We start from the raw sequence: 24,905 nt of genomic DNA, 5'->3' as shown, positions 1-24,905 counted from the left end.
TCCAAATTGTCTAGGAAACTCCTAAAATTCAACAAAGCCTTGGTTCAAAATCGACAAAAGATTTGAATAGACATTTCTTCCTTGAAACCTAAATGAGCCTTCCTAGTGAACCATGCTCAAGCCTGCTATCATGATCACCTACTAGAAAATCATTAGCGGGGACTGGAGAGATGGCTTCAGTGGTTAAGAGCACTGACTGCTCTTCCACAGGGCCCGGGTTCAATTCCCAGCACCCACATGGAAGCTCACAACTGTCCGTAACTCCTGTTCCAGGGTATCCAATACCTTCGTAAAGACATCCATTCAGGCAAAACAACAATGCACACAAAATAAATAATTAAAAAATTTAAAAAATCATTAGCACATCCTGTGTGACTCTACAGTTGGGGGAGGACTCTAGATAGGAAGTTTACACCTGTTTTCTTCTGCACCTCACCCCATACCCATTTGTCTTTTTGCTATTCTTCTTCTTTGTATCATTTTGCTATAATAAATAAATCCAAGCCGTGGATGCAACCCTATGTTGAGTCCTGCGAGTCCTTGTAGCAAATCACCAAATCTGAAAGGGTATTTGACAAACAGCATACCCACTCACCACCACCCACACACACATATTCAAGCACAGTCCCCAGTCCCCCCCCTGTGCCTCCCCCCACACCATGGTCCGCTCTTTCTGAGGATGTTCTTCTCACAGTGTGAATCCAGACCTTTATCCCAGTGCCAGTTCCAGATAACAAGCACAGGAGCTGCCTGGAATGGGGCTCTCAGGGCTCGCCTACACCTTGGATTCAATGGGGCAGGGTCAGCTCAGGCTACAAAACTGTTAATTGATCCCACTGAGGGCTTTGGTGCTTAGTCAGGTTTAGGGACATCAGGTTAAAACAAGACTTTTTACATCTAGAATCTGGACTGCTGAGGTTTGGCACCAGTTTAGAGAATGACCTGAACCTTTGGCATGTCTTCTTCCCAGAGTTCTGTGTCCTTCCACAACCAGTGAAAGGACATGGTCTACATTCCAGGTTCTTAGTGGTTCAAGAATCTGAGGAAAGTAATGCAAGCTCTCCCTAGAGAACACACACTCACTCACACACACACACACATTTTACCTAAAAACTAGATGACTTCACTATCCCCACATGCAGATCCTGTGTTCAATTGAGCAATAAGGTCCTCCAACTCCCACACCATACAACCCTATCAACAGCCCAACTGGGCCATGAGACGAGCTCTGCCACCTTAAACCCTCCCCTCCACCTCTCGAGTCTTCTTGTTTGCATCAGCCTCTTAATATCTGTAAAATTACAAACACCAAGACTAATTTTCTCTCTGCAGCACTACAGACAGAGATAGAGAGTTGCATCAAGTACAGTTATTAAATTTCCATATTTAGATGTGCAAAACCAGGCTCCTCTTGGGTCCTTGGAAGCCATTCAGTTCCCAATAATTAGATCAGCAGCTGTGGTCATAATTATTCACATCTTCACTAAGGTGAGCTAGAGGCTAAGTGAGGTCCTGGTTTAGTGGAGGCTGAGGTCCCAGTGGATTGCAGGATGGAGGTTAAGGCCCTCTTTCAGGCTCCATCCTGGGACATCCACAGGTCTTGGCTTTTGTGAGTAACAAATACTTGCAAAGATATCAGACCAAATGAGATGTCACCTTCCCTATGAAGTTTTTCCTGGCCTCCAAGGCACACGGAACCCTTTGATCTCCAACAGTACTGATAGTCTGGCTATTACAATGGCTTTTGGTGGGATACTTGTCTGCCTCCCCAGAGTTTGAGCAACCCAAGATCGAAATCATATGTTCATCCCCATCAGATTCCCAAAAATCACACAGTGAAGGGGGAGATATAAGCCTCAAGTGCTGTCTTCTCTTCTCTAATATCCCAGATCCTCTCTGTTCCAGGAGAGGCCATGCCAACTCTGGTCAGCTGGCATTCCAGTCCTCGGCCTCATAAGCCTGGCTGATGGCAGGAACTTAAGTCAGACTGGATAAAGTCAGTCCTGAGATTTTTGCTGAGGCTGTCCAAGGAAAGGCATTTCCTTTCCACAGGCCATGAAGCTGATTGATGGACATCTGGAAGTGCAGGTGACTGTCACTAATGAAGGACTGGATGGAGCATGAGGCCAGGAGAGGGCCAACTGAAGGGACAGCAGAGCTAAGAGATGGAGAGAAATGCAAAGTCCTAATGGTCTTGGAGACTCTGGAATCATCCATGCCTGCAGCCGTTTGCCACACATTCCAGTTTCACCAATCATTTTTGTTTGTTTAAGACCAGTCTCAAGCAACTTTCTGTCACTTATAACCATGAATCCCAGATAAGCTACCCAGATTTCCTCAGAGTTACTCTTCTTGTCATAATGAATACACTCTGGGCATGAGGACAGTGGTGACTTGCTTGGAGTCACAGAGCAGCTGAAACTTAGGGCTAAAACTTAGGTCACTGGACATTCCCAGACAATTCTCCTCTGCCTGGAGTTCAGCACAAACCCAAACTCACTAAAGAATTAGATGCTCACTCAGCAACAACCCCACCTGGCAGGATCCAGGACCCAGAGGCGCAAAGGGAATCCTTCTGTAGCAATTGATGCATGGACTGCTTCAGCTCAATGGGGGTTTTCTACTCTGAAAGATATTCAGAGTCAGTGGGGAAGCTAGGGGGAAAACTGAAGGTAAGCAGCTAAGGTATCATCTCCACCTTGTCCATTCACTCTATGCTGCTGCTGCTGCTGCTGGAATCAGGCCTAAGTTATAACACTCAAGTGCCTCTGAGTTAGTTACCACAGTACATGTTGACAGTGCACCTGACACCTTGCGTCCTCAGCCCAGCCTGGAAGAGGCAGTCTGCCTCAGGAATGGTAAACTGTCTTACTTGGGATTACTACTGCTGCGATGAAATATCGTGACCAGAAGAAAAGTGTTTGTTTGGCTTATGCTTCCACACCCACAGTCCATCACCGAAAGAAGTCAGGACAGGAACTCAAATAGGGTGAGAAAAATCTAGAGATAGTCGCTGATGCAGAGGCCATGGAGGGATACTGCTTACTGGCTTGCTCCCAACGGCTTTCTTATCCTCCTTTCTTATGGGACCTAGACCAACAGCCCAGGGATGGCACCACCCACAATGGGTTGGGCTCTCCTGTATTAATCACTAATTAAGAAAATGCTCAGCCAGGTGGTGGTGGTGAACGCCTTTAATCGCAGCACTCAGGAGCCAGAGGCAGGTGGATCTCTATGAGTTGGAGACCAGCCTGGTCTACAAGAGCTAGTTCCAGGACAGCCTCCAAAGCCAGAAAGCCAGAGAAACCCTGTCTCGGAAAAAAAAGAAGGAGGAGGAGGAGGAGGAGGAGGAGGAGGAGGAGGAGGAGGAGGAGGAGGAGGAGGAGAAGAAGAAGAAGAAGAAGAAGAAGAAGAAGAAGAAGAAGAAGAAGAAGAAGAAGAAGAAGAAGAAGAAGAAGAAGAAAATGCTCTCCACGCTTGCCTACAGTCCAATATTATGGAGGCATTTTCTCAACTGGGGTTCCCTCCCTCCCCTCAGATGACTCTCACCTGTTTCAAGTTGACATAAAATTAGTCATCACAGTAACTGTAGGTAGTTAGGTAGTGTGGGACCTAGGACCTGTGTTTATGGTACTGAATGTTGTTGAACAATCCTAGAAACAATCTCCTTCAGTTTGGGGCTAACTTTTTGCTGTAATTTTTACTGTACTGATGCTTGTGCATCTGGTCTGTGTATATCAGTTCTTGATTACTTAATAAGTGTATTAGCTACTTTTGTGTTGCTGTGACCAGACAGGAGAGGTTTATCACAGTAGGGATGGCATGATGGAGCAACTCATTCCACAGCAGCAGGACCATGTGGCAGAGTCACCTCACAGCGTGGTGGACCAGGAAACAGAGAAGATAACAGGAACCAGGGCTGAGCTAAAATTTTCAAAGGCCCAGCCTTACTGATGTACTTCTACCAGTCAAGCTCTGCTTCCTATAGGTTTCACAGCCCCTAGAGTAGCACTACCAGCTGGGGACAAAGCATTAAAAACATGAGCCTAAGGAAGATGTTTCACATCCATGTAGTATTGACTCTTGCTTTGGGCTAGCAAGTGATCCATCTTTACAAATATTCCATGTACGGCTGAAAAATATGCAGTTAAATGACAACTGGCACAAAGCATAACCACCCCACTAAGCAATCTCAATGGCCCTTCTTTTCTATGTATTTTATAAAAAGCTTTATATCCAGCTGGGCGTTGGTGGCACATGCCTTTAATCCCAGCACTCGGGAGGCAGAGGCAGGAGGATCTCTGTGAGTTCGAGGCCAGTTTGGCCTACAGAGTGAGATCCAGGACAGCCTCCAAAACAATACAGAGAAACCCTGTCTTGAAAAACAAAAACAAAAAAAAAAAAGCCTTATATTCTTGGAGCAAATTTTTGTTTGTTTATTTGTTGTTTGTTTTTCTGATTCTCATCAGGTTTTTTGGGTTTTTTGTTTGTTTGTTTTTTGGTTTTACGAGACAGGGTTTCTCTGTTTTGGAGGCTGTCGGTCCAGCCTGGCCTCGAACTCACAGAGATCCGCCTGCCTCTGCCTCCCGAGTGCTGCGATTAAAGGCGTGCGCCACCAATGCCCGGCTTCTCATCAGTTGTGAAAGCATGGTCTCCATTTATTCACTCATGTCCTCCAAGGATGAGACTGCTATGTTCGTCTGTGTTGCGCCCATGGGTCACACAACATCATGCCCATGGGGTATGTGAAAGAGGTAGCAGTCAGCAAGCAGCATCTGAGGCTTGTCTGAAGCTTGCAGCTTCAAGCCTTAAGCCCATATTCTAGGTACCACACAAAGTGTTATGACTTTATTCAAGCCATCATCAAGACCCAGTCCTGCTAAGAGATACATTTTTTTCCCATCAGAAACCAGTGCTGCACAGTCTCTACTAAAACCACCAATAAAATGCAATCTTTTGATCTGTGAATATTCAAATGAAAACAAACATATACAACTCGAATTTTTTAATAAAAAAACAGATTAAAAATGCTTGTTATAAATGTGTGGAAAGTGAGAGTTAACAGTCTTCCAGAACACAGCTGCTGCTTCTGCTGAAAGAAGTTCAGCCAGGGGTGGAGGCCACACCTTTACTTTCATCTCTGCACTCAGGAAGCAGAGGCAGGTGATCTCTATCACCAGCCTGGTCCACAGAGGGAGTTCAGGGCTACATAGTGAGAGCCTGTCTCAAACAGAACAAAACACTGCAGCTGGAGCCATCTCTACAAGGTAGCAGCAACTCCCCCCCTCTTACCTCCTTCTCTGCCTCCCCCAGACAGTCATACCCCTAGAAAACTGGCCACTGCCAGGCTGATCTGAGTAGCTCCCCACACTCAGAGAATGCAAGAGGATGCAGTGATTGGCAGATGTATGGTTATCTGAGCTGCGGTTTTCCTTTAGTCTTTTTTTCTAGAGATGAAAGACTTTCACTAGTCAAATTAAAATCTCAGCAATTGGGTTCTCACCCCTTTATTTTATGTGAAACCAAGTTGAAAAGGAGACCCCTCAAGACAGCCAACTCTGTGTGCTCTCTTGTTTATCTCTTCTCTACAGTTCTAGGTACTGACTACAAGGCCTGTGCATACTGGGTAAGTGCTCACAGCTCAGCCCTTTATGGATGTCCTCTATCGATCCTGGGAATCTCAGCCCTCTATTTGTTCCCACAATCCATTCTGCAGCCCCCAGATTTCCTCACCCAACAGATATTTGTTCCAAGATACTCAAAAGCCAGCATGGGTACCAAGAGTCCCTCCTGCCAACAAGGAGCATCAGCTCTACCTGTGACAACCAGGTAGCAAGCACAAAGTCCCTGAGGACTAGGAAAAGGAAGTGACCAGTTCCATTACGTATGTGAGAAAAGGCAAAGCTGAGCTTTAAAAGACAATGAAAGAAATCTGAGTGGTGTTGGCGCACACCTTTAATCCCAGCATTTAGGAGGCAGAGGTAGGCATATCTCTGAGTTTGAGGTCTACAGAGGGAGTTCCACAATACACCGGGTTATACAAAGAAACCCTGTTTCCAAAAAACTAATTAAAAATAAAATAAACGAAAGTCAACAAGGAGGAAGGAAAGAACATTTGTAGCAATTGAACCAGGTTGTGTGAAGGCAAAAAGCTGTGAGCGTTCAGTGGACAGAGGGGAGGGGCCGATGCAACACCCTTTTAGTATTCAACCACTATCGTGGTCCCAGTATAAAAGGACCCATGGATCCGTTGCAACTGGAGCTGACTCCGAAGAGCCTCAGTCCTGCCTTAAGATTCAGAAACTCAAGGTTCCCAAGTCCCAAGACAGGTTTGCCAAAAAGGAACAGACATACCCTAAAATTGGGGGCTGCCTGAGGAGGCTAAACCTACAGACTTAACAACCCACTTTGCATACACCATGTTTGAGTAGCTCAGCAGAACCCCTGGCCAAACATCTAAAAATAGCCTCAGGGTAGATTTCCAGACAAGACTATGACGCAGTCAAACCCAAAAGATTCAAAGATTGGTGTGGTAGTGAAAACAAAAATATCAGCTGGCCTCTCTGGCTTGCACAGCACTGTGCTCCATCAGCAGGAGATTTTTTTTCCCACTGAGTACCAGCCAGTTCTGTCAAGAGAGATAGGGCACTGGTCAGCACCCCTTAAATAAACTATGGATCATCTTTACAGCAGCAGAAGAATGTGGTAGTTCTATTTATACAGTCTGGAATGATCCTAAGACATGTAACAAAATCAGGCAAATTATAGTATGTATGGGACTCTTAGCTACAGTAAACTAAAAAAAAAAAAGTGTGTGCGTATGCATCCTAGGGTTTCTGCTGCTGTGAAGAGACACCATGACCATGACAACTCTTATGAATAAAAAGCATCCAATTGGGGTGGCTTACATTTTCGGAGGTTTAGTCCATTGTCATCACGGTGGGACATAGTGCCTTGCAGACACACATGGTGCTGGAGAAGGAGCCAAGAGTCCTCCATCTTTGATCCACAGGCAACAGGAAGTGAACTGAGGTACTGGGCATATATGAGACCTCAAAGCCCACCCACACACTTCCTCCAACAAAGCCACATCTCCTAACATTGCTACTCCCGATAAGCTTATGGGGGTCAATTACATTCAAACTACCACAGTATGTACCTGTGTATGTGTAAATGGAGGTTTGTCTCCTGCCTACCAGTTCCAGAATATACACTCAGAGGCTTAATATTAATTATAATTGTCTGGCCAATGGCCCAGGCATATTACTGACTAGCTCTCACAATTAAATTAACCCGTTTTTACTAATCTGTATATCACCACGTGGCCATGGCTTATCGGTAATGTTCTGGCATCTTACCGTTACTGAGGCAACATTGTGTCTCCCTGACCCTGCCTTCTTTTTCTCCATTATCTGTTTGGATTTCCCACCTGTCCCTATTTTGCCTGACCATTGACCTAATTGGCTTTATTTATCAACCAACATAAGCAACACATTCACAGCATACAGAAGGACATCCCACATCATGTGTGTGTGTGTATATATAAGTTTGTAAAAGCTCCAACCCCATGCAGTAGCATTAACCCACTCTGTGAGGTCAGCTACCTTGACCACATGGTCCATACATTAAAGAACTGGAATATAATAACAATTTCTGTAGCATTTTAATCAGTCAGATAATATACATGAACTCATTCATTAACAAACATGAATTGGGTGACCGCTGTAAGCTTGGTTCCATCTCCAGCCCAGGAGATGACTGATGTGAAACTTTACCAATAAAGTCCCTGCCCTTCAGATCTCTGTGAGTTCCAGGTCAGCCTGGCCTACACTGTGAGACCCTGTCTTTAAATAAGTTACTACCCTTGTAGTATTTGCCTCTCAGGAGTTGCTATTGGGAAGGGAATGACACAAGATGGGCAGGATCAGAAGAAAAATATTAATGCTATCTGTATTTTTAATTTTTAATAACATGAGGGAAGGAAAATGGGGCCCCACTTCATCAATTCCACCTGATTTGACTTGATACATCTAAACTGCCCGACATCATCGACTCCACCTGACGAGTACCAGCCTGAAATTGATTTGGAACTACATCACTCGACACAACTCCAGAGCAAGGAACTGATACAGTACATCTTCTACAATCTGACCAGAGCTTCAGATGAGAGCTTCAATCGAAATTAGAACTCCAGTCAAGAAAGTCAATCAACCATCTCTGGCCAATCAGAGACTAATTAACCTACCTAAGACTCTTGGTACATTAACATTTTTTTCCCACAGGTCCCCATGAGATTGTCATGGTCCCATCTCTGCAGGAAGAATTCCACACCCCCTTTCCCTATTGTTGATATCACAGGATAGTTTATACATGTTAATGTTAGTTTTCAATTATTTTAGGGTTGGGATTGGAAGGAGGTGTTCAGACTCGGGCATCCCTTTCAAATAAGTTTAGAATTTAGATGAGATAGATATATTTAGCTTAGGATGTAAGTAGATTATAACTTACTTATCATCTTCTATGTACATATGTTGTATATGTTTGAGTTTTGTATCAAGTTTAAATCTTCTATTTAGACTAGAAAGGGAACTGCAGGGGTGAGCCCACAAAACTATCCCCCCAAAAGGGCGGGGATAGGAAGATTAGCACAGGTGGGCTATTTAAGGAAAAGAAAAGTATTCTCTTGCTCTCTCTGGTTGGAAGCCTGCCACACTTCGGATCTCCCAGCTTGTGTGTAAGTTCTTTCTCTGGTAAATAAATATATTATATTCCATATTGCATTGACCTCCCTTGTCACTACTATTTGAATAATTTAAAAAGTTCTTTTTAGCGTTTTCATTAACAAGTAACTTTGGGGCTAGAGTGATGACTCAACAGTTACTAGAATATATTGCTCTAGCTGGAAGGGACCTAAGAGCTAGACATAGTGACCAATACATGTAATTCCAGTCCTTGGGGGGTAGAGGCAGGGTGATAAAGTTCAAAGTCATCCTCAACTACATAGCAACCTCCAGAGGACCTGGGCTACATGAGATCTTGTCAAAAGAATCGTTTGAAAGATAGAAATAGTACTTGTTAGGACTGAACAAATGGCTTAGCAGCTAAAATAAAGTTAGCTGAGCAATCATGAAGACCAGAGTTCAGATCCCAGCACCTACCTTATTTGTCCAGTATCCTTCTAACGGAAGCTGCTGTTGTTTTTTAGACAGAGTCTCACTATGCAGCTGTGGCTCTCTATAATTCACTATGTAGAACAGCAGGCTGCCCTCAAATTCACAGAGATCTGCCACCTCTACCTCCCAAATTGCTAAGATTAAAAGTGTATATCACACACCTGGCAATCAATACCTTCTTTGAGTAGCCATATGGGCACCCAAATCAATACGCACAAATAAAGTAGATCTTTTAAAGCAGTGTCCATTAGTGTGCCTTTCTTTGGTTAGTAAAAGAATTAAACCTTTCCCATATATGTGTGCATCTTTATTTCATCTACAGATTATTTTCTTCATTTCCTAGCCACTCTGTGTTTTAAATAAAAGGAAGTAACCCCATGTTCTCATATATTCAACAGATGTATTTTAGAAAATGCATTTGGGAGAAAACATTTTACCAAGTATTTGGTTTTGTTGTCTTTTAAATTTTTGGTGTTGTTAATGTTTTACTCTCTTTCTTTGTTGTCATGTCTTTTACTTTTTCCATTGTTATTTTATTCATGGTCTAAATAAGTGGTTCTCAACCTTCCTAATACTGTGACCCTTATACACAGTTCCTCATGTTGTGGTAATTACCCCCACAATAAAATTATTTTTGTTGCTACTTCATAACTGTAATTTTGCTACTATTATGAATTGTATTGTAAATATTTTTTGTATATAGAAGTTTGGCAAAGGGGTAAGAACCACTGATCTAAATAGTTTGGAAGAAACACCCCCAAAGAGTAAGTATTTGCATGCACCTACTTCTTAAACAGTTATTTCTTAAACATAACTCTTTACTTCACAACTTCACTCTACCTGTGAAATGTTAACCATGAAGGCAAAGTTCTGCAACTTTTTGTTCAGTTTTGAGACAGGGTCTCTCTAGTTAGGCAATTTTCAAACTGTGGGTCAGCTGGGCGGTGGTGGCAGAAGCAGGCAGATCTCTGTGAGTTTAAGACCAGACTGGTCTACAAGAGCTAGTTCCAGGACAGGCTCCAAAGCTACACAGAGAAACCCTGTTTCAAAAAAAAAAAATTCAAACTGTGGGTCACATAACCCTTTAGGGACTGAACAAGCTTTTCACAGGGGTCACCTAAGGCCGTCGGAAAACATAAATATTTACACTATTACTCATAACAGTAACAAAATTATAGTTATGAAGTAACAATTAAAATAATTTAAAATTTTGAGGGACTGTACTAAAGGGTCGAAACATTATTCTGGCTGTCCTGGAACTCACTATGTAGACCAAAATGGCCTGAACTCACAAAGATCCACCTGGTTCTGCTGAGATTAAAGTCATGGGCCACCATGCTTGGACAAAGTTTGACAATAGATTCTGTAAACAGATGGAAAAGTTGAATTACAACCCAAGAGAAATTTACACAAAAGGAAGTCTGAACACTGACACTAAATTACAGACACAAAGGGTGAACAGGTCACTATGGGACCCTCCCAAGCAGGATCCCCTCTGTTAGCTCACACATGGGGGTACATGCTGATGTGGGTGTTGGGATCTGAACTCAGGTCCCTTGGGAAAAGCAGTACACACTCTTAACCTCTGAGGCAGCTCTTCACCCAACTTATCTTAAGTGATGGGTTCTCACAATGTCCTCCTAGGGTAGCCCCAAACTGCTAACCTCATGATCATCCCTGCCTCAGCTTCCTAAGTAGCTAAGACTACAGGTCTACACCCCATATCCAGAAAAAAAATTATTATTAAAGTTTCAGAAGACTATCATAAAAATAAAAAAGCTAGGCATTGCCAGGAGGTGGTGACACACACCTTTTAATACCAGCACTCAGGAGGCAGAGAGGCAGGCAGGCAGATCTCTGAGTTTGAGGCCAGAGTGGTCTACACAGTGAGTTCTAGGATAGCTAGGGCTACACAGAGGAAACACTGTTTGGAAAACAAAAGGCCAGGCATGATAACACCTGTGTAATCCCAAGATTACAAGAGCTAGAGGCAGAGGGATCAGATGTTAAAAGTTGTCCTCAGCGCCGGGCGTTGGTGGCGCACGCCTTTAATCCCAGCACTCGGGAGGCAGAGGCAGGCGGATCTCTGTGAGTTCGAGACCAGCCTGGACTACCAAGCGAGTTCCAGGACAGCCTCCAAAGCCACAGAGAAACCCTGCCTCGAAAAAAAAAAAAAAAGTCGTCCTCAGCTATACACACTCAGCTGAACATTAGACCTAGAGGGAGGGAAGGAGGGAAGGAAGGAAGGAAGGAAGGAAGGAAGGAAGGAAGGAAGGAAGGAAGGAAGGAAGGAAGGAAGGAAGGACTGACCAACTGTCTGATAGCCCAACCCGACTGTCCACTAAGAGGCAACTAGACCACTGTTTCCCAGTCCCATACCATGCCCAGGCTCCCAAAGGAGCTATAGTCTACATCTTATTGTCTTTTTCTTGGTTTATGCGTGTGTGCGTGCGTGTGTGTGTGTGTGTGTGTGTGTGTGTGTGTGTGTGTGTGTGTCAGTCTCAGAGGAAAATCTCAGGTGTTTTCCCTCAAGATAAGCTGAAAGCTTATCTACTGAGCTAGTCTGGCTAGCCGAAGAGACTACAAGCATGTGCCACTATGCCAAGACTTGTTGTTTTGTCTTTGTTGTGGTATGTGTGTAATGTGTGTATTTTAACGTGGGTTCTGAGGATGGGACTCAGGTCCTTGTACTCCCAAAGCACTCTACTGTTCTTCTGAATGAGTTACCTCCCCAACTACCCACCCCTTTATTCTTCTCTAGAGTTGTGCCATATGTGTTTTGCCATTAAGTAGCACTTTGTTTTATGATTTAGTGTTAAAAAGAAAATTTTTCGGGGTTGGAGAGAGATGTCTCAGTAGTTAGGAACGCTAGCTTGTCTTCCAGAGGTCCTGAGTTCAATTCCCAGCAACCACATGGTAGCTCACAACCATCTGTAATGAGATCTGGTGCCTTCTTCTGGCCTGCAGGGATACATGCATACAGAATACTGTATACATTAAATAAATCTTAAGAAAAAAAAATGGGAGCCGGGCATTGGTGGCGCATGCCTTTAATCCCAGCACTCGGGAGGCAGAGGCAGGCGGATCTCTGTAAGTTCGAGACCAGCCAGGACTACCAAGCGAGTTCCAGGACAGCCTCCAAAGCCACAGAGAAACCCTGTCTCGAAAAAAAAAACCAAAAAAAAAAAAAATGGGGTGGTTCGTTTGGTTTGGTTTGGTTTTTCAAGAGGGGAAAACCCTGTCTGGGGGGGGGGGAAGAAAGGAAAAAAATTCCTAGACCAATTATATTGAATAGTGTATTTAAACAAAACCAGAGGTGATCATGAGACCATAGACCAACATCAGACAGCTCTTACCAGGAGAACAGAGGTGAGACACAGTAAACAAATTAATTGGCTGCGTCCTCTTCAATAAACCTGTCAACTGGTTACAGAATAACTAGCTGTTTACAACTTAGTTAACTGGCTACTAGGGCTCCCGAAACCACACAAAACCCTATTACTAACATTAAATTTCTTTATTGGTTTAGTATGCTGGGCCCAGAACAGATATCCAGGGCAAATCAAAAGCCACCTAAAAATAATAGTTAACATTATCTTGGTAAAATGGAAGCACCACACAATTCGTTCTTTTCCAATTGTATTTTTGTCAGTCACCCTTATGTTCCTGGTGCTACATTTTCTTGTGTTGCTGTAATTGACTCATTAATATTGCTCAGCAGGATCCATTGAATAAACATATCAGAGTTTATTTATCCATTCTACTGTTGATGAACATTGGAGCTGTTTTCCTGTTTGGGGCAATTAAGAATAATGCTACTGTGAACAGCTTTAACAAACTTATTGGAGTGTGATATGTATCACCATAAAATTTACCCATTTTAAGTAAACTATAAATTCATACAGTTGTGCAAATCTCACCATCAATGAATTTGGGGACACTTTCATCACCCTCAGAAGGTCCTTCGTGCCCGTTTGCGGCCAAACCCACCTGCTGTAAACCACCACTGCTCTGCTCTTTGCACTCTGGCTTTTCTAGAAATTTCACACAAGTAGACTCAGACAATAAGCAGTGTTTTGCCTTCAGCTCCTTTCCCAGTGAATGTTTTGAGGCTCATCCACCTTTCTCCATGTTTGGTCCTTTTCAGTGCTGGAGAGTGTTCCATTCTGTGCTTTTGCCTATCGTTGCCCAAGAGGTAAAAACTTGGTTGAATTTCAGGTCCCAGCTGAGAGATTCTTGGAGAGTGTTTGTGTGCAAAACTCTTATGGGGACCTATCTTTTCACTTCTCCAGGAGTAGAATTAATGGGACAGAGAGTACTTTTATGTTTGATTTTTTTTTAAATCTGAGACACACTATATCCCAAACTAGCCTCAAATGTGAAATTGAATTGTTCTGCCTCAGTCTCCCCAGTGCTGGGACTACAAATGTATACTATCAGTATGTTTGGCTTTTTTTTTCTCTCTCATTTTTGAAGTGCTGGAGAAGGAACCCAGAGCCTTGCTTGGTCATAAAGTGCTCTACTGCTGAACTATACCCACAGCCTGTGTCTTACATTTTTTAAAAACAATGTAACTGGCAGACAGTCTTCAGTTACTATTCTGCACACTGTTCATACCAAAGGGCACTAAATAAACTTGTTTTCCAAAGTGACTGAGCCGTTTTGCATTCAACACTTATGTCAGAGCAGGACTGATGATGAGTGGGGGGGAGGAAGATGTCCCTTTAGGGAGTGCATGAATAGGGTGCTGAGCTGGATGTGGGGGAACTCTAAATGAAGTTAGGGATAATCGGGGATACTTGGACTTAGAGAAATCCCACCACCATCCAGGTGTCGGATGCTAGGACTTGTCAGCCTATCCAAACCCCACTTTCATATCTGTGAAATAGGTACCAGGCTGGGCTTCGGAAAAGGAGTTCAGAACTACTTTGAGTTAACAATGCACTCCCAGGGCTAGGGACCCTCAGCCTCCCATTACCATTACTATCAACCTCATGGCCCAGGGACATCAGCCCTTCAACCTATTTACTTCATACACAGTCTGCTTTAAACACAATTGGGAACTCCAGATATCTAAAAAAAAAGAAAAAAAAAGAAAAGTAAAGAAAAACAAGAACATAAGTAACTAAGAGAAATGCTCACTCACTTAATCCAAATCCTCATCACTGGACAAACATCCAGACTGATTTCCATAGATCTGCTTTTGACTAGAGAATGGAGAACCTCTCTAACACAGAACAGGACATTCTCAGTTTTGATCCATCCTCTCCTGTTACCGTGTGTTACTGCCTGGCTTCCACACCCCTAGTGAAATCCCAGAAACACCTGGATCATCTGAAGGGGCAAAAGGGAGATAGGGATGAAAGGACCTTTGATTCAAGAAAGTCACAAATTCGGGCTGGAGAGATGGCTCAGAGGTTAAGAGCACTGACTGCTCTTCCAGAGGTCCTGAGTTCAATTCCCATCAACCACATGGTGGCTCACAGCCATCCATAATGAGATCTGCTGCCCTCTTCTGGTGTGCAGACATACATGAGGCAAGATGTTGTATTCATAATAAATAAATACACCTTTAAAAAAAAAAAAGAAAGAAAGTCACAAATGCAAGGCTCAGACCTGCCGCTTATCAGCTGGTAGGTCTGAAGCACAAGGCAAATTAAAGCCCCTGGGATCCATGGGCTGGAGCAAGTGAAATGCCAGGTGCTCATGGTGGTGAAATCACTCCCATCAGCTGGAAGACTGTATCCAAAGCAGGAAGTGAGAGAAGGAATGTCCTGATTTGATTCCCTGCCAGCCCTTGTACACATATACAGAATCCTGATTTAGTACAAGGCAAGGTGACCCACACCCTTAATACCAGCACTCAGGTGATGGGGGCAGGAGGATCCTGAATTAGAGGACCAGCCTTGGCTACATCTACATTGAGTTCCAGTCAACTGAGCTGCATAATTAGACCTTAACTCAAACAGGAAAAAAGAAAGGCGGGGGGGCGGCACGGGAGGGAATCTGACACAGGCATCACCTCTGTCTGGCCAAAAAAAAGCGTACCTTTTTGACAGGTGACAAATACACTTTCGTATGACCACAAAATTCTAGTAGAGAAATAAAACCAGCTGCAAGTAAGAGAATCCAGCTACAAGCACCTTGACCACAAAGACATTCAATTATGTCAAATAACAAGTCACCAACAAAAATGTAACCACAGCTTTTTTTAAAATAAGCATGTCTAGTAACCTAACACTGTGCAGCATTATCCCAAAGCCTTATTACCTCAAGGTCACTCCAGCTCCATAACCCGAGCTGAGGAAGGGATTTCCTGGTATACACTGAGTTGTTGGCTTTTTGTTATATGAAAATTTTTTTGACAATTTCATATTATGAGTGCTGTATTTATATCATTTCCTTCCTTCCCCTCTTCCCTCCAACTTCTGTGTCCCTCCACTCTTATTCTTTTTTTTTTTTTTCCTTTTCTCTGTTTTTAGATAGGGTCTCATTATGTAGACCAAGCTGACCTTGAACTCAGAGATCCTCCTGTCTCTGCCTCCAAAGTGCTGGGACAAAGGCATGTACCACACCCCCAGCTTATTCATTAATTATTACTGTTACATGTATACATATAAATGTATAAATGTAACCTGTTGACACGCTTTCGTGTTGCTCCTATGTGTGTTAGCACTGACACCTGAGATCTGATAATCTATTGGGCTCCTGCCTGGAAAAGACTTCCTCTCTCAGCAACCATTAATTACCTGTAGTTCTTCCTAGTGAAATTTTCCTCATTCACATTGGCACGTTAACTGTCATTTTTCAGGTCTTACTTAAGCAAAACCACACTGTTAAGTTTTCATGGACACAGCTTCCTGTCATCCACAGAAGACCCTGTCTCACAGCAGCTATCCTGGTCCTCTGCCTCTGCCCTCTCTTCTGTGGTGTCCCCTGGGCCTTAGTTTTAAGGGTTGTGTCTTAGGTGAGGAGAAAACTCCTTCCCAAGAACCCTCTAGGAGATATTTGCTTACATCTCAAGTTCAAGGGCTAGGACTGGATCACGAGGCTTCTCCTCACTTCACTGGAAACCATAAATGTGAGATATCACTGCTTGCCTTAGACAAGTTACAAGGTGAGGGTGGGACCCAGAATTAAGAAGTCAGGGCAGAGTGGCTGCCATTTTCCTTAGGGAGCCCCTTCAAGGTTCACAGGAAGGGACTGGGACCCACAGACCTTAAATTCCTCATCCTAAGCCACAAAAGTCTTCAAGGACCCCAGCCATGCCTAGTAAAGCCACTTCACCTGGGGGGGTGAGGGTGTCTCCATTATGTCCAGTTCTGTGACTCCACAGGGCATGAGCATTAGCCCAAAACTTGGCCAGATGTATGGACAAGGTCAAGGCCCTTCAAATGGATTCCTCCAGTGCAGCTCACTGGGCCTGCCTACAAAGCCCATGGTAGGGAAAAGCACTTTGAGGTATTCACCAGAGCCTGGCAAGCAGGCTAGTGAGAACCCACTGCCCAGCAATCTGGTGCCTAGTCAAACCTCCTCATTACCCAGAGCTGAACCCATGCTTCTGGAGAGGTCAAGCATTGCGTGGGAATCAAGATTTCACTAGACTCAGTACAGGTTAAGTGAAGTTTATTCAGGGAGAATGCACTTACACAAGAGGCAGGTTCCAGCTCCAAGGATCCACCCAGGTTGTTCTCTGTGAGCCAACCAGAAGCAAGAGAGCACGCTGGGGTCAGGGACCCCAGATCTAGTCCTCCCTCCGTCATGTCCGCACCTGTGACCACCCCAAACAAGCGTGGTCAGTGCTACAGGTATGGACGGGGTGGATATCCCACTACCGTCAAGCTTCCGTCTACCCAGAGTCTGTGTGCTGCCTCTGGCTCAGCTCTGATACCAGCAAAGGAAGCATCCAGGCTAGGAGTGTGTGAAGAGAAAAACACAGCACAAACAGCAGCTCCACGCCCACCCAGCCCACCACAGTCTTCTGTCCAGCCAGCCAAACACACTTCAGAAGAGAGCCAAGATGATGCCCATGGCCACTTGCCTTCTTGCCTCTGATGGATGAGTATATTTTATGGAAAAAAGCAAAAAACTTTCACACTGGTTATTTTTATCTGCTGTGTTCAGATTCTTGGAGGGTCAACAACACGCAGTTTACCTTCATGGGAGATACTGGAATATGTCTGTTGTCAGTTCCACTGCCTCACAGAGAAGGGGCTGCAGAAATCATAGCTAAACTAAGGCCCATGTTCGGTGACAAAAAAAAAAGTAAATGTTTATTTAGCCCAGACCTGGAGCAACCACTCACTCTGGAGTTTCCAACGTCGATAAAAAGCAAAAACTCCCTTTGTATGGAAGCCACGTGTGCACCTAAGGACATCTAAAAGCCTCCATGGACTTACTTTCTGGGTCAAACACCTACTTAACACTTGAGAGTGAGAGGGAATGGCAGTGGGAAGCAGCAGCACATGTAGTTGTGCCCCAGGATACACCTCTGACTTCAGGCTGCAAGAACTAGACAAAGCATTTGATCTCATTCATGTAAACATCTTATTCTTGGGCTGTCAAAACAGCTCAGCAGGTAAAAGCACTTGCCATGCAGCCTGACAGTCAAGGTTCAGTCCCACACAAAGGTGATGAGACCCCCACACACACTCCTGAAAATTGTCCTCTGACCTCCATACTCATACTGCTGTGTAACGTACTCTCTCTCTCTCCTCTCTCTCTCTCTCTCTCTCTCTCTCTCTCTCTCTCTCTCTCTCTCTCTCTCTCTCTCTCTCTCTCTCTCTCTCTCTCTCTCTCTCTCTCTCTCTCTCTCTCTGTGTGTGTGTGTGTGTGTGTGTGTGTGTGAGAGAGAGAGAGAGAGAGAGAGAGGGGCACACACACGCACAGAGGGTGGGGGGAGAGTGAACACACAAAAACACAAAGAAGTCTTTTAAGTTTTATTCTCACTCAACCACAAGAACTAAGATGCCTGTAGAAGAAAATGGCCTGTTTCTTGTTTTCCTCCCTACTCCAGCCTGACCCAGAGGAAACTGACACAGTAACCAGGTTTGAACTTTGCTTGCTGAAGTGTTTCTCAGAATAGGACTCTCCTCCTTCCAAGCTTGAAAACTTTGCATACATTGAAAGTATGCAGACGGCATAGACACGTATACAGAGTGGAATTTTCCATTTATAGAATAATAATCTTAATACCACTCCGGGGGCAACCGTGCTTGTGGTAAGGACTCAAGTTCAGTGTCAGCAAACCTGCCAGGCTTCTGTGGGAGACCCACAGCACTCAAAGCTCTTCTGTTTATTTTTGGTGGGAGACAGGGAGGAAATAAAGGGTGACTTTGAACCTGAGTGCCAGCAAAAAAACTTTAAAAAGGAGTTACATTGCCAAGTGCAGAGTGTTCCTGCCTGGCTTCAGGTCTCTACCAAACGCTGGAAGCTAGGGCATGAGAAAGAACATGAAACACATATCATCAAACCCTAACTTGACAGTTGACCACAACAGATGTCCCTTTCTCTCTTTTTTTTTGTTTTGTTTCATTTTTCAAGACAGGGTTTCTCTGTGTAACAGCTCTGGCTAGCCTGGAACTTGCTTTGTAGACCAGACTGGCCTCGAACCCAGAGATCCACCTGCCTCTGCCTCCCAAATGCTGGGATTAAAGGCATATACCACCCCTGTCCAGCTCAGGTGTCCCATTCTTGACTGATCCAGACCCTATACTTCCATTGTGCTCTGTACTGCTCTCTGCAGGCAGGGGCTCAACTCACTTCTTCACAGCTAGCCACTGATGCTAACACCAACTTAGCCTGAAATTCCTTCTGGGCTGTGGTGTTTGGGGAGGTCATTTGGTCAGGAGTAATGAGGGCCAGAGTCCTAATTCTGACTGTTACATAGTCACTGTTTGACCTTCAAGAACTCATCTCTTCTTGGGGTCTCTTTTCTTCATCCATAAAGACTAGACTGGATGATCCCAAAAATTCCTCTCATGACTGGCCTGTTTCACTCACACATTCACACATTCAATTCAACATTAATCCAAGCCAGAAGCAAGTTCTGAGCATCCTGCGCCAGGTACAGAAAGTCATGTGACGGACCCAAAGAAAGCAGATAGCATTAGGGATCCTATCTGCTTACTTCCATGGACACCGGTGCGGGGAGGGAAAAACAAAACCAGCTCTCCTACCTGCCTAGCTAACAAAGAGAAAGTGTTTTCTGTTTCTCGTCCTAGGTCCTTGTGGCATTTTCGAAGATTCAAGTTATTTTTTGAGGTTGTTGATGTTTGCATTTTAAGATGTCTTTTCCAGAGAAAGGCAAGACTACCTCTTTCTCTCCTAATAAGTCCTTTATTCTCCAGGGTTTTGCCAAAAAGAGAAAATGTTACTCGTTTCAAAGAATCGAGCATGCTGTTTTTCAAGTAGTACAGACTCTAGATTTCAATATAAGCCCCCCAGAAGATGAGCTTTAAGCAAACAGGCCCGTAGAAAGAATTTCTGGCCCAGTCCTCACTACCACCTAAGTAAACAGCTTACCGTCCCCAGTTTTCTGAACACCTGTTGGACCTGCTATGATTCTCCACCATTTACTATGGTGAGCTTCTTCCCTGAGCCTCAAAGTTTGTAGGAGGATTTCACTCTTTGGAAAGAGCTCCGGAGCGCTGTGCCAACCAAAATCATGGGGTCTCTAGCTGGGCTTTGATGGGAGATAGCGCCTAGCTTTGCCTCCCACAGCTTTTCTTGCTGACGACGTTGAAAGGCAAAGGGAAACGATGATTTCAGACCGTAACCCCCGGTCCAGCCAACGCTGCAGGTGGATACTTGCATCTCCGTAGCTCCATTGCGACCTGAGCCCAGGGATCCTCACTACCACGAAGAGGAAAAACCAAGTTGGGTCGCGAGTTGCAGTCCCCACGCTCTGGCGAAGGCTGACCCCAGCCACCGCCCCTCCCGGGCCCTCTCTGCCCAGCACCCCTCCCCCGCCCCCCAACACCGCCGCCCGCCCTCTCCCTGGCTGCCACCAATCAGCGTCCGGAGCGGCGCTCGCGGAGTCAGGTCGGCAGCCATTGAGCGCCAGGGCCCGAGGCGGCGCCTCACCCGCCCCCTCGCAGGATGCCAGGCGCCCCGCAGCTGGCGAGGTGGGCGCAGCGCGCGGGGCGCGGGAGGCGCGCGGGGCTGGAGAGGAGCGCGCGCCCGCCTCCGCTCCGCCTCCGTCCGGGGGCGCGGGCACGGTGGCCCCGGCGGAGGATCGCAGGGGGCAGGGCCGAGACTGCGAGGAGGGGCACCGGGAAAGCGGGAGCGATAAAAGGAGGCAAGGCTGCCCCACCCCGAGGCAGGCCGGTGGGCAGGCTCTTGCGTCCCTTCCGTCCGGCCTGTGCCGGCGGCGGCGGCGGCGGCGGCGGGGAGGCGCGCAGCCCGCTGCCGGCCCATGGAGGCTTTCCCTTGGGCGCCACGCTCGCCCCGCCGCGCCCGCGCCCCCGCGCCTATGGCGCTCGTGCCCAGCGCCCGCTACATGAGCGCCCCGGGCCCGGTGCACCCGCAGCCCTTCAGCTCCTGGAACGACTACCTGGGGCTAGCCACGCTCATCACCAGGGCTGGAGACCGCGGTTCCCCGCCCTCCTCATCCCACTGCTCCTCGCACGAAGGGTCGGTACCCTTGGCGGTGGGGCCCACGTTGGGGCCGCCCGACGACGAGGACGACGACGATGGCGATGAGCCGGGGGCCCGGGACCGCTACCTGGGCGGCGCGCTGGAACTGCGCGCTCTAGAGCTGTGCGCCGGCACTGCCGAGGCCGGGCTGCTGGAGGAGCGCTTCGCCGAGCTGAACCCGTTCGCAGGGCGCGCCGCCGCGGTGCTGCTGAGCTGCGCGCCCGCCGCCTCCGCCGCCCCCGCCGTCCCCACGGCCGAGATGACGCCGCGCGAGGAGCCGGGCCCTGCGTGGGCGGCCGAGCCTCGTCTACATGCAGCCTCCGGGGCGACCGCTGCACGTCTGCTGAAACCGGAGCTGCAGGTGTGTGTGTTCTGCCGTAACAACAAGGAGGCGGTCGCGCTCTACACCACACACATCCTCAAGGGCCCCGACGGCCGAGTGCTGTGCCCGGTCCTGCGCCGCTACACGTGTCCCCTGTGCGGTGCCAGCGGCGACAACGCACACACCATCAAGTATTGCCCGCTCTCCAAAGTGCCACCGACCGCTGCCCGCCCGCCTCCACGCAGCACCAGGGACAGCCTGCCCAGCAAGAAGCTACGCTAGGACCAGCCTGCGGACACCTGAAGTCATGGTCGCGTCTCCTTTCCCCGGTGGCTTAACTTGGGAAGTGGTCTTGGTTTTGCTGAAGCCGGCAGGGCGCAGCACTTTTCAGTGGAGTGGTCGGGTCTCTGACGTTGAAATCTTGAATTTTGTCTTAAAGTGCGCATCCAGAACCGTGAGATCTGAGCTGGTATGCCATCGGCTTTAAGTGTGGCGACTAAGGCGGTGTTTACTGTATACATCGGCCTGTTTTAAGTGCGCAATCAGTATGAAATTGATTTTGGATGTTTTCGTTTTATGAATGGAGGCACTTTATTAGGTCTAGAGTATTTTTCATAGCCTCTGAACTTGAGTGTGTAAAACTAAGCATTTTATGGAATGTCGGCAAATGTCTATTTTATTGTTTGATGCAATTTATTAATTTAAATTTGTCCTTACTCTAATTGCAGGTAAAGCAATCTAGTATACTTCCCAGTATTACTTTGAGAGGGTGTTCCTCCTCGTGGCTTGTTTCTGTCCTAGCTGGGAGGCTTAAAGGCACAATCTGTAGTAGGTAGACTAGTTCCTTAACCTTTTATGTATCAGATATTCTACCGAATTAGCAAGTAGCCCTTCCCACTCTTAAAATTAACTGTGCCAAGTCCTAATCATATCGTGTACATATTTGGAAATGGTGCTGTTTAAGAGACTTGTGTATTTATACGGTGACAGTATATGAATACATTAATCTCCCCTGTAACTCTTACTTAGCATTTTCTCTATGCACCACCCCCTAACGTGTCCAATTGTTTATGTCTAATGCTAAGACCAGAAAGGAGGAAACCCGAGAGAGCAGTGTTAATTCACCTTTGATTGCTCAATTTCAGGCTTCCTAAATAGAAAATGAGAAACTGAAGCAATAACCTGAGTTCCAGAAGGTTCTGGACTGCTGCCTTCAGATATAACAGTTGTGCCAAAATAAACACCATTTAAAGGCTCTAATAATCGGGGTTGGGTACAAGTAACATGACCTTGCTGGTGATGGTTCCACTCCTACTGGTCTGCTTCCAGACCCTAATCTTAAGACAAAAGTTCCTAATCCCCTACTTCAGTACTCCAGTACATCCATCACATTGAATGCTGGATGAAGTATGGTACATAACTACCTACCATCAAGGTGAATTAAGATAAACACTAACACCACTATCTGAAAATACCAGCCTAACCCTGAGTTTAAGTGTATAAAACTTACAGTAATTAGATTTAGCTAGAGTACTGAGAGTTAGACTGCCTTTCATATTAAACAGCTAACTTCCATAACAAACTGGATTTCCATGTAACAGAGTGACGTAAAAATACTGGATAGCTAGTGTGCCCTATTGGTTAAGAGGGAGGTGCATCATACATACCCCTGGTTAGTTATAGCCCCACAGAACTGCAGATTCCACTCAGCCTAGGCCTAAACCAAGTAATAAAACCATCTAGTTCCTAGTTCCTTGTCCTTTTGCTAGAAAATAAACCATTTGTTGTGGGGTGAAGTTTTTCAAGTGAACATAAATTCACGTTCTCTCCCCCTAATTGGTCTAAATTTTCCAAGTGAGCAATCTCAAAGGCAAAAAATCAAGTCATTTGGCTCTTTGAATTGTGGTAGTTTTGAGGCATGTGTGTGGTGCCAGTACTTTTTAATACATGAGCTGAACCACTGATGACAGGAACCTAATGCTTTTATTTTCTGACATCTTATCAGAACCAGGGATGTTAAGATTTGCATTCCTGTTCAGTGGTATTAAGGGGCATCCAAAAAATGTCCTCATATTAAGCACCCATAATATTAACAGTTGGGGAGATAGCTACCAATAAAGTGCTTCTAGGAAGCACCAAGACCTGGGTTGTAGCCCCAGCATCCACATAAAAATATGGGAATGGTGGTATGCCTATAATCCCAGTGTTGGTGAGGCAGAGGCCAACCTTGCTAAATGGGTGAGCTTCAGGTCTGAGTGAAAAACCCTCTCAAGTTAGGTGAGCTCATGACATCTGAGGCCAACCTCCACGTAAATGCACATCATCTGCAGTTAGAGGTGAGTTTTTTAAGTCAAAGGTGGCTGGTGGCTATGGTCTCAACCTGCCTGGGGCTCACTGGCCAGGCTGTCTAGCTCCCAGTTTGGAGAACTCCAAACTCAATGTTTGAACCAAACAAAAGAAGTGGAATGTGATTGAGGGCACCTGTTGACCTCTGGCCTCCATGTACTTGCACAAAGAACATGTACACACAAAACGCAACCCATAGCATATGTTCTCTACCCTATACTAAGTCCATTTACCAGCTAACATATTGAAAGTCTACAACATAAATATTACTGGTTTTCCACTGTTAACAAATTCTAGAGCAAACAAACTCAGCCCTTAAGAAATATAAACCCTTGGAACCAGACATTGTGTGTTCAATTAATCCCAGCATTCCTGAGGCAGAGGAAGGCTAAGTAATCCTTGGAATGCAATGTTAACATTTAGGTTCTACAAAAATGTTTACAGTAGAGAGCCAACTTTATAGCTCAGGGGTAGAGCACTTGTCTAGAATGCACAAAACCCTAAGATCAATATTCATTATTAAAGGGAAGAAAATGAAATTTAAAACCCAAAGTTTAATACAAAACTGTGACAAGGTTGGCTTGTAAGAATGCATTGTGTATCTTGCTAAACCACAAAAGGTACAGCCCTGTAGCAGCTTCTCCATGGGCAGAGGTACAGGCAGTGTTATGCTTTAGCCTGTCTGTCCAAACTTGTTAATTCTGTTTTTTTACTTTTGTGTACTTTTTTTTCCTGCAAAATCCTTTTCAGAAGTTAATAGCTTTTATTAGAACTTTTGTCAGATCTATTAAACCAAAACCATGTATTTCAAAACTATCAGAAATGTATTTCAGGTTAATTTTGTTGTCTAAGCCTCTTGGTGAGAACATTCCCTCCAGTGTCTCATAGTTAGCTCTATTATAACTTAGCCCACAATGTCTTTGGGAAAAAAACAGAACACATGGAGATACAGTTTTTGAGCCTGGGTCTCACCAGACATAGCTGACCTGGAAAATCCAGTATCCTTCCACCTTACCCAACAAAGTTCTGAGATTACTTGCCATGTGGTGCTGGTGGTTCTTGACTATATCCCACAAGTAGGTTCCAACCCATTCCAGGTTGGCATTGTATGAGCAAGTGTGATACAGATCTGAGTGTAGTGTCTTTCCTTCCTGTACAGCTATAGAAGCTTTAAGTTCCACTGTTTACAACTACAATAGCCACAGGCTCACCTGGAGATTTATCAGCTTTCCTTTAACCTGTCTGATGTATGGAGAATGTGGTGATAGTGGGATTCCATGGGCTGGACCCACAAAGCAACAGCATCAGTTACTTCTGCCCTACCCTGTTCTCTGTGTTTGGGGGGGGGGGAGAGTGGGAGTGGGATATGGGATGGGATATGACCGGACACAACACGGGACAGGACAGGAGACCGGACTGAAAATGTC

The 24,905-nt window shown here is 45.5% G+C and overlaps 1 protein-coding gene across 1 annotated transcript; it reads left to right on the top strand.

Annotated features, from left to right (window-relative positions):
• Positions 1 to 20,308: 20,308 nt before the first annotated feature.
• Nanos1 (nanos C2HC-type zinc finger 1) lies at positions 20,309 to 24,294 on the top strand. Its single transcript, XM_013124676.3, has one exon. It carries the CDS (start codon positions 20,590 to 20,592, stop codon positions 21,412 to 21,414), a length of 825 nt encoding a protein of 274 aa, XP_012980130.1. The 5' UTR covers positions 20,309 to 20,589; the 3' UTR covers positions 21,415 to 24,294.
• The last annotated feature ends 611 nt before the right edge of the window (positions 24,295 to 24,905 follow it).

Source organism: Mesocricetus auratus, unplaced genomic scaffold, assembly GCF_017639785.1.
Source record: "Mesocricetus auratus isolate SY011 unplaced genomic scaffold, BCM_Maur_2.0 Super-Scaffold_4256, whole genome shotgun sequence".
Lineage (NCBI taxonomy): Eukaryota > Metazoa > Chordata > Mammalia > Rodentia > Cricetidae > Mesocricetus > Mesocricetus auratus.
The sequence above is the reverse complement of the archived record's forward strand: the minus strand, read 5'-3'. Positions and strand labels throughout refer to the sequence as shown.

Bases quoted from the DNA above. Each gene is read 5' to 3' on its own strand.
- Nanos1 (XM_013124676.3), top strand. From the start codon at position 20,590: ATGGAGGCTTTCCCTTGGGCGCCACGCTCGCCCCGCCGCGCCCGCGCC.